A 14613-nucleotide genomic window follows, 5' to 3' on the forward strand; every position below is an offset into this window, starting at 1 on the left:
ATCAAAAGAAAATTCGAAAAAAGAGTCAAGCCTCTTGAGGCTTCATGTAAAAGCTGACATACAATAACTTTAAGAAAATTCTTTCCAAAACGGGGAGTTCCCTTTTAAAACTCGGAATAAAAATCTAAGTGAGCTTTGTTTTCAAATTTGAAAACTGACATTTCGTTATAAAGAAACAAATTTGCTTTTGGGTCAAAAAAATTAGTTCCTTATAAAGAGAATTTCGTTATAGGGAACTTCGTTATAAAGAAACTAATTCGTATGGGATATTTTTTAAGGGGAAGGGGAACGAAATGAAATTCACTATAGAACGTAATATAAAGAAGTTTGACTGTATTTACTATATCTAGTAGATAGCCCTGGCAGCTAATTCTAGTTTAAGCAATTATTGAATTTGTAATTTCCTTACTATTTAATAAAATTAATAATAATAATAATAATAAATCAATTTTGTTTGGCCAAACGCAGGCAAAAACTGTCAAAATCAGTTTTTGGCAGATCTAAATAAAAAAATAAATCTATTTTTGTACCAAACGAAATTTGAAAACATATTTCCACTAATTTTTTTCAAAAAGAATCAATGCATTTTCTGTTAAATTTTATACAAAAATTCATTTTATAAATTTTACGGATGAAATTTCATTTTACTGAACAGCTGACTGCCAAATGCCAAAAAAAAATCCATTTCGTTTTACTGATGGCATTCCATTTTTTTACTGTTACGGTGCCATCATTAAACGCTCATCAGTAAATGATTTCAGATTCCTGATGTTTCAATTTTTACTGATGGATTTTATTGATAGCTATAACTGAGCCTTAAACGAATAGTTTTGGCAATAAGGCCGTAAACTTTTAAACTATTAGCACAGATAATTTAATCATACAGATATCTTCTCTGCTCAAAAAAATATGAATATTGTTTTTTCCTTATTACCAGACAAGGAGCTTTCAAAAAAAGCTGAAAAAGCTATTTTTCAATAGAACATTTTTTTCTCACTCACTCTCATAGGAAAGAAGAGTTTTTTTTTCAAGAAAGAAGATGAGCGAGATGATTTTGTGTGTATTTACTGAATATTTTAAAGCTTTTGGAAAAGCTCTTTTTTCGTCAATTTAAGTTTCATATATCATTTCTCTCCATATGAATAAGACATCTGTATAATTTATTATCTGTGTGTTAATGCGGTTCTTTCACGCTCAATTGATTGACATCAATTACTTGAAAATGTAAGAAAGTGGATGCACTGCTTGACTGTTCACCTGGAGGGTTGGGTTGGAGCCCTACCCTCATTCTTTTAATTTTCCCTCAGCTTGGACGCCACCCGTGGGATTATATGAGACAATATTCATCTTATTCTCAATTTACTGTACCAACACCCAACACAAATTCTATCCTATCTTTCTATTTCTTTTAAGTAGTGCCGTGCAATATCCATTTAAAAGACCTTAGATCTAACAGGCATATAGTTAAAATTATTATAATTATAATAGTTAAAATGATTATATTGCCATATTTGTTTTTTACTGATGAAATTCAAAAATATTAAGATTTTTTTCACATCGACATTAATCCTAGTTATGAAATAAAAAATGTGACTGAAATGACTTAAACCTTCATAAAAATTGTAAATCTCCAATAATTGTCCAGCTATGAGTAAGTGTTCCAGCAGCTCTTCACAATAACTTCCAAGTTGAACTATTGGTTAAAAAAGTTAAATAAAATAAAATAAAATAAGTCAACCAAAATGAAACTATGATGTTTCTTTTTTGAAAATTGGATTTCTTACTTTTTAGTCATTAATTTGTTTTTCATCAACACAATGGCAATTTCTAATTCAATTATACACAAATGATCTTATTTCTACAATAAATTCATCACCTTCACCAGTATATTTGCATTAAAAAGATGACATTAGATACATACATGCTAGGTAAATTTTATTCGAATTCGAAATGAGATGGATTTTTAAAACGTACAAAAAATTATTTTGCTTTCTCATAGTTATTTTCTTTCACATTTTGAATACTTCGAATTTAAATCCGTCTTCTTTTCGTTCTTTTTTTTGGACATTAACAGTTTCTTTGTTTTTGGTTAAAATGAATCAGAGGATCAATCAACAAAAGAAAAAAGAAGAAAGCACTCTAGCACGCAACTAAAAGACATAAAAAAAACCATAAATACAAAAAAGTAAATAAGAACAAAGTAAAATTAATGATGTTATGTTCTTTATATTAAACATATAATGGTAAAATTAACTATTAACTAAAACTTTGGTTTTTACAGATAAACCATTGGGAGAAACTATAATAAAATTATATCGTTCTGAAATTTGATAAAATTAAATTGCACAAGACACTGCAACGACTCTACACATACACATACAAGCAACTAATAGAAACTAATAAAATATAAACAGCAAAGAGGCTAATAATTAAAAACAAAAATTATGGATATTTTGGTTCAATTGTAAAAGTAAGGCCACCGAAATGCATGTAAACAAACAATTTAAAATTTTGCTTTTATGATTATTTTTTTTTTTTTGATTTCAAGTTTGTCCTTTCAAATAAATTGAAATACAAAAATCAAAAGGAAAAAATGAGAAACGGAATAATAAAACAAATAATATATAATATTAACAAAAAACGAAAAATTTAAATTTGTTTGTTTAGATAACTGTAATTATTTGGGGTGGTTCAATAGAGGATGATGATTTATTAGTTTCTGTTGCTGCTAGGGTTGCTGTTGTTGGATTGTGTGTAGCTACCGGCGATATATCCTTTACCGATGCTGTGATTTTGTCGTTTTGCGGTGTCTGTGCGGCTAATTGTCACTTTGTCTCACCTACTCGCTGGTAACGTGGCTTGTTGCGGGTGAACGGTAAATATTTGTATTTTATCATATGCTGAAATAATCAATTAAAATAAATATTCAAATATTTATATATGTAAAATTAAAATAAACTTACTTTAATTTGCCGCTTCATTGTTATACAGAACAACGTTATAAAGTACATGACTAATATAGGCCAAAAAACTGGAACATTGAAGAAATCAAAGAACGTACACGTCAATCCAATAAGTGTACTTTTCGTAATCGAGAGCCAGAATTTAAATTCCGGTAACCGACGAATGAAGGGTCTGAATTCTTCGTTAACTGTTGTTGGCAATTCGGGACCTTGATCATCTTAAATTTGAATCAATGCAAGTACAATGTATTTTAATATTAAAACAATGCCGATGGTGGCTTGAATAAATTTAGAAGAAATTAATGAAAATTCATTTTATAGTCCAGTCAAAATAGAAATTTAAAATAAAACAAACTCCGGAAAACCAAATATTGATGGAGAGCTGGGGTTAACCATTACAAATAAAGTTTAAAAAATCTCCATCCATCCTATGACATAGGACCTATGTGGGGTAAAAGAAAAAAATTTTTCTCGAAAATGGTAAGTTTTCCAAAAAGAAACCTAGAACCAAACTTGTAGATCTTAAACTTCTCTAAATAAATGGTCTAAATGATTTTTTGACTTTCGTGAGATATCGCGATTCTTAGAGACATGATATGCACATGATATGCACACATTTCCAACAACCTTGGAAGTAAAGTTGTCGGCGCGTTTTTTTTACCGTGGTTTCCCCTGTAAGCCTACTCCACTAACTGTCATGACAATTTTAGTATATTTTAAGGGAACAATACCCGTCAAATCCAAGTTCTTGTTAGATATTACCTTATTATTGATATTGATTACACTGGCCAACAATTTTCAACTCTTAAAATTTTCCAGAAAGATTTGTATCAAATTTAAAGATTTGGGTTCAGTAAGCTCAAAAATAATATTGGTTTCTTTCTAGCAGCTTCAGTTTTTGAAATATTTAAAATTTCCATATTTGGAGAAATACTCATACTAATTTTTAAGTTTTTCTTATTTTGAGCGTTTATTCTTCAGAAAAATGTATATTAAACTCAATGATTTTTGGGTCAGTAAACCTAGGAGCTCTATTTTTTGAAATATTTTAGTTTTCCACATTTTTCGTACTTATTTTAAAGATATGCTTGTTTTAACTGTTTGTTAACATTTTCCAGAAATTTTCTTATCGAACCTAATGCATTTGGGTTCACTAAGCCTAAAAATCACACTGGTTGCTTTGTAGGAGCTCATTTTTTTTTTTTTTTGATATTTAAATTTTTCACATTTTTGGGGTAATTTCATTTTATTTTTTTTTTAGATTTTATTATTACAAGTGTTTTTAAAGTTTTGTTGAAAAATTTTGTTTCTAATGTAATGAATTTCGGTTCAGTAAGTAAAATAAAATACAAAAAAAAAAAAATTTAACAAAAAAAAAAATTGTTGGATTTTCTATGCCTTTTCATGTATGAATAATTTAAAAACTAGAGCTGCTAGAAAAAAAAACTAATGTTATTTTTGGAATCAGCACCCTAAATTTAGTAAGAAATGATAATCAACGTTCTGAAAAACTTTTGTGTGTTGGGCAGTGTTATTGACACTGCTATTAATTATTGGGCTAACTATTGTTTTGATAATTTAAGTAGATATTTCAATGAAACAAGATTTATTGTTAATGTTATCGAAAAATTTTTGCTGATTCGCTGGAACTGTCATAAATTCATCAACGATAATTTCGGAACCCGATGATGTTTTTGCAGTTCGACGACGTTCTTCTGCAGCTTTTATTCTTTGCCGAGTCACTGTAGCCGTCAAATAATACCGTCACTGTAAGCCCATAATGTTTGCATACTGAACCAAACAGGAATTACTCAAAGAGGAATTTGGTTAGTACCCGAACAGGAATTTGGTTAAAAATGTTGAAAAAAGTAGAAATATTTCTATTTTAGGCAGTAGATACTTAAACAGACCTAACAACGCTAAAGTTATTATCTTGATCTCACATTACGTGACGTATAGGTATCCTCCATCAATTATGTATGAAGAGGAGTTTGTATAATCAACCTCAGTATTGATTGAAAGAAGGCAATAGTAAATTTCTGACTTGTTGTTTTACGCATTCTAGCTGTTTCGAAAAGTAAGACGGTAATTCATACTCAAAAATTTTTTCAATCTCATCCTCAAAAGCTCTGAGAATATCTTCAAGTAATTTATTACTGTATTAATTTAATACATTTTATTTGAAGATATTATCAGACAGCATCAGACAAAAAACCTTTTTTGTGGATTTTTTGTGAGGAGGCATTTAATTATATAAACATAAAGAATACATATCCATATAGCAAATTTAATGTATTAAAAGAATTCGCTGTGTATTTAAAAAAATATTGGGTTCCGTTATTTTTGTAGTAGATCTCCTAGACGACCTCCAAAAAAAAGGTGTCTGGCGGTGAGCAAGATATCTCTGACCCAAGTCACTTAAGATTAAAAAAAACCTATGTATTCATTATGTTTAAATAATTAAATGCTTCTTCACAAAAAAGAAGTTTTTTTTTTTGCACTTACAACTAGATATAACCCCTTAAAACACAAATTATCTGGAATATTTAACATTAAAAAAAAAATCAAGTGCAATTCATTGACAGATAACGCTAATACTATCGTTGGAAAAAAAAGACTGAAATTGAAACAGAGAGTATCTGGAAAATTTAACATTAAAACAAAAATGAAGTGCAATTTATTGACAGATAGCGGTAACACTATCGTATGCATTTTTATGTTTTTACCAACAATTCAAACTAAAAAAAACCTTTAAAATGAGACTTTGAATAAAAGTATTTTATCCATGGCAATTTTTGTTTTTAATATGACATAATTTATTTGATTCCGTTTTTTTATCTCCTAAGTGTATAATAGTCCAAGAGCAAGTGAACCATACGAGTAAAGTATCTCTTGTAAGGCTAGAAATTCTTATAGTGGTGATTCTTAGCATGCTAAGCAAAATAATCTTGGTCTGGCAGGCTTCAGCCCTTTATTCGTATATAAACAGGGTGTCCCAAAAAGTAATGGATCAAACGAAATATGCTCTCCGAATTTGGTAACTGTATATCCCAAATCCTTACGGTTTTCGATTTAATGCAGTTTTTGTTAAATTTCGAAAAATCCAGACTTTGCAACAGTATTGAAATATCTTATCTTAAGCATTCGTGCATTTTTTTCTTTCAATCACAAAAAAAAATTTTGCCTGATTCTTAATAACAAAAAATATTTTTTTTTTTTAAATATTGCTATTGGTTTAATTTGCGGGTACCTACTATTCGAGAGAACAAATACTTATACCCTTTTCACACCGATTGAAAAGGGTAGTAGGGTTGTTCTTGATAACATTTGAGTTTTAATTTCATTCGAAGAAAAATAATGCAATTTTGCTTGTATTAAGCTAATAATAAATAATGAATGATGACTATGAATTCCGTACTGAAACGGTAACGTGTTTCTTTCCTTGTGTTCGAATATAACCCCAGTTAAAAAAAATGTTAAACTGTGTAAACAAAAAAATTATTTGTATACGTAGACTTGTGACTGTCAGCCAATTATGTTAATGAGGTTAAAGCTGATGTATGATGACTAATTATCAAACCTACCAAAAACCTGATCGCTTAAAAACAAAAAAAAAAAACGAACTACTCATCATAACGTACGTTCTTCATTGATTTTATATTGTTTACCTCTAGTCTTCTTGAAACCTAACAACCAACAAATCAAAACGCCCTTGAAAGGCCCACAATCGAATTTATACAAGCCCATAAATCAATAGAATTTATATGAAAATTAAAGAGACTTTAAATGTAATTACCTCCATAAGGATCGAATTCTGGATCGATCTTCGGCGTGAGGAAAGCAATAAACAGGTTCAAGTGGTATATTCCTAAGGCATAGCAGACAATATACCAGCCCTGTTTAAGGAACACCCGCAACAAAAACAGCAAGACAAGGGATCCAGCGCCCGTCCAACGCAGCCGCGAATGTGGTGTCCATCTGTCTAGAATCGATTGGTATGTCTACACAACGATAAAGCATGCAATTTGACAAAAGGAATTTAATTATTTCTGAATAAAGTTGTGAAGAATGATTCTATACAAATGAATTAACAACCCTCTGCCCACTCCAAACCATATAAATGATTTTTTTTTTTGCAATTTCTATTACCTGTGACAATCGAGTAAAAACTTTTGTGATACCGCCACCGGACGACGTTGAGGTCGTCTCTTCATTCATCATAGTTTGCTAAGTTAAGTCCTATAGATTTATTTATTTTTTTCTACGTTAATATTATACGCACAAGATGCATAATTCATTAAATAAATAATATGAAATATCACTGACTTTTCATAGTTTTCTTCAAGAAAAATGAAATAAAGTGAAATGGGAGACGGATTTTTTCTACTTAACACGGGACCACGTCATATATGTCAAATATTTAAGAATGAAGTTTGATGTGGTTTGATTATAATGGGTGCGTTCCTCTTTCTGTTGTTGTGAGGGTTCACAGGTTCACACTGACTAACTTGCCGGATGGACTTATTGGGTGCGTTCACGTACGCACAGATACCCTATCCAAGATACCTAAGTATCCGATACGTTTGTGAACACGAAACAGCTGTTCATCAAATCTCCCATAAGATACACGAGAATCCAGAAATTTTTAAGATACCTTTGGATATTTTTGCTTGTCAACACAGCTGATCGATCAGCTGAGATTTTATATGGGATTACAACAACACAAAGGTATCCGGATACCCTTGGATCGGTACGTGAACGCACCCATTGGCATTTGGTCGGATGGCCCGATGGTCCGATGTCATGATACAAACTAAACAGATAGCGCACTCGCGTTTATAATTTTGTTTCGTTCTGCGCATCTACGTCACAGAGGGCCTTACCAATAATGAATCGCTAAACACACGTTTAAGTATCGTCGGGTTTAATTTTACCGTCGCGTTAAATTGGGTGTATACTAATAATCAAAATAAACACGCGTTTAACTAATTGTGCTTCTATTACCAAATCTATTACATTTGTTGTCAAAATGACATAATTGAAGTGACATTTTTTGCACGTAATGTAATAATGAACAAAAATATAACTACAAAATACCTACATACCTTCATATATTTTTATTTTGGTTGTAAAAGTTAAAAAATTGAGCCCAAGCAAGGAGGCCAAAAATGCATAAAAAAATGTTCATCTATCGTGAAGTACGACGATAGACTGACTCAATACAATGGTGTAGTTGTGGCTGTAGCTTGTAGTACTGCCAAAATTTTACTGAGGGAAACAACAACAAAAGTTGGCAGCAGCTGATAAAAAGTTGAGAATTATTCAACTTGCGCTAAAAGCTACAGCCACAGCTACACCATTGTATTCAGGGGGTTAGTTTTCTTTTTCAGCCTTTTCTGAAAGTAATGAATATTATTAATAAAAAGGATAAATATTTATAAACAAATAAATTTTTCCATTTACTTATTTAATAAATTGCCGCCAATATTATTAATTTTTCTCAACAGCTTGTTGACTTGACAAATGTTTTTTTTTTGCTGACAAATGACAGTACAAACCGTGCGTTTACATTTAACCGCGCGTTTATAGTTCAGTTTCCCAACTATAAAATTAACGTGGCGTTAACCCTTAACCTGACTATTAAATTGGTTATTGGTATGGAGAAATATTTAACGCTCAGTTAAATATTTAACTGAGCTTTAAATTTGATTATTGGTAAGGCCCAGACTCTCAAAGAGTTTGACATTTCTTCTTCAGCATAGGAATTCAAAGCAAAGCATTTTAGTATTTTGGTTTGCAGTTTTCTTTTTTATATTAAAATGTTAATATACCTACATTTATTTTTTCACAAATTAATAAATGTATTTAAAGTTTAAAAAATTGTTTTTTTGGGGTCGATTAAAGCAATTTGATGTTGTTTTTATCAATTAAAGGCACATTAAAAGTAAATACTAATGGCGTTTTTAATTGGCAATCTGGAATTGTTCTTCGATTCGGAATCCCAATTGAACAGTTTTTTTTTATTCCGAAGAATCTGAAGTTTGGTCTGAATGTATTGGTTGAGTTTAGCATGTGCCACATATATGTGTACTCGCGCCAAACTTCATTTGTTTTTGTGCTGCAAACATTTTGTAGTGCTGTCATTTAAATCTATGAATGTGTGAGTGATTCTGCTTATGATTCTGTTTTTAAAACCAGAAGAGAAATTCTCTTTTTTTCAGAATCAGAACTGTCAGTTTTGCCCAATTGAACGCATTTAGATTGCTTTTTTTAGCTTCCAGATTGCCAATTAAAAACGCCATAAATGCAATACCAACAGGAATTAGAGTGAAAACGCGCCGAGATCTTCAAATTGCTTTAATTTTTTTTTTTTTTTTTAAATATTTGTTAAATGTACGTAGATATCGTTCTTCAACGAATTTTTTTTATCTATACAAAGTATTTTTAAAATCATTAAAATACAAGAAAAAGCTTTGACAAAAGGTGTTATGCAAATGTTATTAATATGGGATTTAATGACATCTTCTTGCAAAATTAAGAGGTCTGCCGGATCGAGCTTGGCATTTTACCCTCAAGCCTGTGGGAACCTTAGAAGTGAAAAACGCTCCTAACAGGCTGCATGACCTAAGTTCCAATTTCTGACTTGAAAGACCTCTGGTTTTCAAAAGTAGACATTATTAGCTTTAATTTGAGATTAAATTTGCCTTTTAACTCCATAAGTTCAAAGGGACGCAGCGTACTATATGAGACTTTTTCCTGAATTATTCGTAGGTTTGCGCATATACATACTTTGGGTCGTAAGAATCTATCATTTGTATTAAAATGCTAATGACTTTTATTTTTTATTTTATTGTGAAATAATTCCTTAACTCGTCGACCAACAAATTAAAAAAACAAGACTTTATGAAACTTCCATCGCTTCTAACCTTAAAACCAGCTCTGTTATGAAACTGACAACCTTTGACCCGGAAAACGTATGAATTTGAGAAGAAGATGGCATTACATTTAATTTAACACCAATATCGTCTTTAAGCTCTACCTATGAGATACACCATGCACTTTATTAAGCCAACAGGTCCTAATGTAGACGGGAAGACCTGTGGTTTTCGTAACTACTAATAGCCCTCTTTCACTTCAAATTTGAAATTTTCTTTAGCTCGATGAGTTAAGCGTTTCTGCAGTCGCCTAACAAAATCTTGAGTGAATTTTGAGCAATTTGATTTAAGGCGCATTTTTAGAAAAAAATATCAAAACCGTTAGAAATCGTTATAAACATTTTTCGCAAAAAAACTATTTTAAGTGAAATTGTTATGAAATTTTGCAGAAATTATTTATCTACATTCCAAATTTCAGAAAAAAATTAATTAAAAATTTTCTAAAATTTGACTATTACAAAAAAAAAATCAAACATAAAATCGTAAATAATTTTTGAGTAAATTCTAGGTACTTTTCTAAAATTGGTATAATATAATATACATTAGGGTGGTCCTTATTTTACTCTTTTGCGAAAATTGAGTGCGACGCCCCCTAAATTGGTTCCAAATCAGGAAAAAAACATACCCTATTTTTTTCAAATTTTTACCTCTGACCCTTGCTGGCCCTATTTTGATAAGAAGTTACTATAGCAGGAGCGATATTCTGTGTCCAGTGTAGGGTAAATTGCAAATATTTGATATAAACTTCTTAATGAAATAGGGTCAGGAAAGGGCATTAGGGCATTTTTTTCCTGATTTGGAAACATTCTAGGGGGCGTCCCCAATTTTTTTTTTCCTAAGGACCACCCTAATATACATGGTATTAGATATTTATTTTATAATGAAAAAAGTCTTGTTTTCGCCAGTTTGTTCTCGGTTTCTTTTTTAGAATATAAAAATATCAATTGAATCACCAATTGGAAAAAGGGAATAAATCCATCTCATCTTATTGTTGGCAAAACGCAAATAACTGCATAACTTCTTTATTTGACGGTTCTAAAAATGTGGTTAGGCTAGTCTCACGTTAGTCATAAAATTTGAAAATTGTCACTTTACAAACAACCTGTAATATCGCTGAGTGTCATTGCTATATTGACATACAACATTAAAATTTATCAGTAGGAAGAAGGAAATAAAGTCGGGATTTGTTTCTTTCTTTAAACTATTGTTTTTAAAATCACTTGTTTATGATTTCTATTAAAAAAAGAGACCGGAAAAAAACCAGGGCGGCAAGGAACTAGATGTAGGAAGATATATATAGTCCATTGGAATGTTACAAAAATTTGACAGAACCTTGCATTTTGGGTAGGACAAGATTTGTTTGTTTTGATCTGTAGGGGAGGTTAATGTGAGTATACAATCCAGTTTTCGGGGTTGAAAGCCCCCCATTTGGCCGCCATCTTGGAAAAAGGGGTGTTAACTGTTTTTTATCGATATGCAACATGCGAACCGTAAGTACCTTGGAAAAAGGTAACAATTTATTTTCGTACTTTTATATGTAGTCGAGTCAAATTAGACATAAAATTTTGTAAAATCTCGGAATCCAGGGAAAGTCGATGCATCTGAAAAACGAGTATAGGGCTGCATTTTAAAAGGGTCAAATAAGAAAGTTAAAAAAAAAAATTTCACCGCTCTCGATTGCAACAGTTTTTATGGACCGTTAACTGTCATTCCGTATGCAAGCGTCAATCGGAATTGCTGTCTCATTTTAGATTTGGATCAAACTTTGTAGGGATGTTCTCTAGGACTGTAAGGCAGCAAATCCATGATGATTTAATTTAATTTAAGTTGCTTGGTTTCCCCGCTACCCGCATTCGGGTAACACTGTTAGTTTCATGTTTCTATCTTTAGTCAAATCGTAAAAAATCATAGTATAAAAAAATATTTTTTCAAAAAACTCAAAACTTTGAACTTAAAATTTTTGCATAAGGAGTACAGCCATCGAGTTCATTTTAGATTTATTTTGTTGAAAAATATCTATATTTAATATTTGGTAAGTATAAGCTTCCTAGATATAATAGCCAAGGTTCTGGAGCCAGTCAAAAACCATGAAAAATCAGCAAAATTACCAGTTTTTCAAAAATTATTTTTAATTCAGGGATAATTATTAAGTAATTTTTTAATATATATTCAAAAATTACTACTCTTAAGCTTTAAAATGGCGTTTCAAACAAAAAGATATCTTTAGTAGACGCAAAGCTATAATAACATAAAAATGACCTTCTGAAAAAGTTCGAATGCGGGTAGCGGGGAAACCAAGCAACTTAAAATTAAATCATCATGGATTTGCTGCCTTAAGGCTTAACTACATACACCACTTTTTGAAAAAGTACAAAAGTGAAAATATTTTTTTTCTCGCTAGCGCAATTGTTTTGTGAAAAAGAGTATACAAATTGTTTTTTAGACCAAAAAATAAGCTTTCTGCATCATTAGTTTTAATTTTAAAGCCCGAAAAACTACACAAAAATGCATTTGAAAATTTTCACTTTTGTACTTTTTCACTTTTTGAGCCAATGTAGTTATACCTTTACAGTCCTAGAGAACATCCCTACAAAGTTTGATCCAAATCTAAAATGAGACAGCAATTCCGATTGACGCTTGCATACGGAATGACAGTTAACGGTCCATAAAAACTGTTGCAATCGAGAGCGGTAAAATTTTTTTTTTTAACTTTCTTATTTGACCCTTTTATAATGCAGCCCTATACTCGTTTTTCAGATGCATCGACTTTCCCTGGATTCCGAGGTATAAAGCTAATTTGACTCCACTAATGTTTATTTTATTTTTTTTTACTTTAAACAAGGGGTCCATTCCGTACCGTTTAGTCAGGAGAGCAATTTTCTAAAAAAAATGTCTTACTTTTGAAAAAAAAATTACTAAAAATCAACGATTACACCCATTTTAACGTGTTATTTTTTTTTGTAAAGCCGAAACCTTTTCTTTTATATTAATTTTAATTAAACCTGTTTTATAGAATAGCTTTTGAAAAAAATAATTTTCAAAATACGAAAAAAATATTTTGAACTAATTTTTTTCAAAATCTTATATAATTAAGCACTAATTAAGTTTTCCAAATTCAATGCTGTAATGTGTTTTCAAACAAAAACAGAAAACCGTATGCAAAAGAGTCTTGTCGTTTTCGAGAAATTAAAAAGAAAACAAAACTACTTTTTTTCTAATAACCCCATTATTGTTTGTTTTTACTTTAAAAAAGTATTTCGTGGTTCTACATACCACCAATGATTTTTTTACGATGTTCGCATTTGCTAGTAATAATAACATATTTCTCCATTGAACAAAAATGGAAGGTGTCAAATTAGCCTTTGGACTTGACCAATTCAGCTTTAATAAACAGTGATAACCTTTGGAGAATGAGCCACTTCTCATTCTCAACACTTCAATTCAAGTGATATTTTTGAAAATCTTTATTTTTTTTCAATAGAATAAAGGGGTCGAACGACAACTTGAATTTTGGTCTCATATACTTTTTTTTCTCAATTTTTTACTTGCGATATAGGTACTATATATCAAGTTATGCATTCGTACAAAAAAAAAAGTTGAGATAACATTTTCCCATGACATTACGATGGTAGACAATGCCAAAAAAGTGGGTCCCGGAAGTCCGTCTGTCTGTCTGTCTGTCAGTCTGTCTGTCTGTCTGTCTGTCTGTCTGTCTGTATAAGGAGCTACAGCCTAAACGGATGGACCGATTAATGTCAAACTTGGTATGTAGCGTTATTTGGCGACTCTCCAGAGGAGTTTTTGGAATTAATTTTTTTGGACCAAAATAACGGTACTTGTCATATACCGATTTTAGTAAAATTGAAATATCTCAAAAACGGCTGCAACGATTTTGTTTAAAAAATTCAAATGTTATTTTTAAGCTAAGGTCTATCTTTCAATGGAAATTTTTTTTTTTGAAAATCATTATTAACGGTACCTGCCATAGAACCGTTTTTTTTCAAATCCGATTATCTCCGAAACTGCTTATTCGATTTCAACGAAACTTTTTGTGAAGAAGCATTTATATAATTTAAATATAAGCCAAAAATAAAATTTTGAAAAAAAAAATGTTTTTTTTGAAAAATCAAATTTTTGAAAACGGGACATTGAATTTTTTTGAAATTTTGGTTTTAGATGTTGATTAGTGATTTATACAGAATGGCATACCAATTTTATTTTAAAACTTTTTTTCCAAAAAATTATTTATAAAAAATTAGTTTTTTAAAAAACGGCTCTAACGATTTTGAAAATTTTTTTTCTAAAAATGCATCTTAATATCTCAATCAAAACTGCATACTTGTTTTGGAGGGCAATTTAATTTCAGATTTTATTTTATTTTTTTTTTTAATGAATTTTATTTTTTTTCCAAATTTCTAAGAGCAAGTTCGTGCGACCCAGTCGTGCATTTTATTTCATTTTCATTCTCCGGGGAATGTGATAAAAACCAAAAGCGTTCCTAATACTGCGTGGAAATTTGATTTTTCGTTATTTGTTGGCATTCCGTTTGTGACTTGGTTTTACATATAGGTATCGTAGTGGCTTTTTAATACCCTAGTTTGATTTTTTTTTTAAATATTTTTAAAATAAGTTTTTAAATTTTAATCATTAGGACTTGATAACTATCTTTAATGAATAGTTATTAAAATTTGCTTCTTGCTACCGATTTTGTCGCC

At 30.5% G+C, this 14613-nt stretch overlaps 1 protein-coding gene across 3 annotated transcripts; it reads right to left on the minus strand.

Moving 5' to 3' along the window:
* Window positions 1–1756: 1756 nt before the first annotated feature.
* LOC129907859 (protein RER1) lies at window positions 1757–7407 on the minus strand. Of its 3 annotated transcripts, none has more exons than XM_055984279.1 (5): window positions 7113–7388; window positions 6760–6964; window positions 2964–3181; window positions 2840–2900; window positions 1757–2150 (listed from the first exon to the last, which is right to left on the minus strand). In XM_055984279.1, the coding sequence occupies exons 1-5, from the start codon at window positions 7182–7184 to the stop codon at window positions 2140–2142; spliced, it is 567 nt and encodes a 188-aa protein (XP_055840254.1). In that variant the 5' UTR covers window positions 7185–7388; the 3' UTR covers window positions 1757–2139. The 3 variants fall into 3 exon arrangements, with proteins under 3 accessions (XP_055840254.1, XP_055840253.1, XP_055840252.1); XM_055984278.1 differs by lacking the exon at window positions 1757–2150 and having other exon boundaries at window positions 2207–2900; window positions 7113–7202; window positions 7290–7407; XM_055984277.1 differs by lacking the exon at window positions 1757–2150 and having other exon boundaries at window positions 2207–2900; window positions 7113–7386.
* Between the last annotated feature and the right edge of the window lie 7206 nt (window positions 7408–14613).

The sequence above is a fragment of the Episyrphus balteatus genome, chromosome 1, assembly GCF_945859705.1.
Source record: "Episyrphus balteatus chromosome 1, idEpiBalt1.1, whole genome shotgun sequence".
NCBI lineage: Eukaryota > Metazoa > Arthropoda > Insecta > Diptera > Syrphidae > Episyrphus > Episyrphus balteatus.

Bases quoted from the DNA above. Each gene is read 5' to 3' on its own strand.
- LOC129907859 (XM_055984278.1), bottom strand. From the start codon at position 7,184: ATGATGAATGAAGAGACGACCTCAACGTCGTCCGGTGGCGGTATCACA. The intron at 6,965-7,112 runs GTAATAGAAATT...ATCGTTGTGTAG, and splicing joins TTTTTACTCGATTGTCACAG to ACATACCAATCGATTCTAGA. The intron at 3,182-6,759 runs GTAATTACATTT...TTCAAATTTAAG, and splicing joins AGAATTCGATCCTTATGGAG to ATGATCAAGGTCCCGAATTG.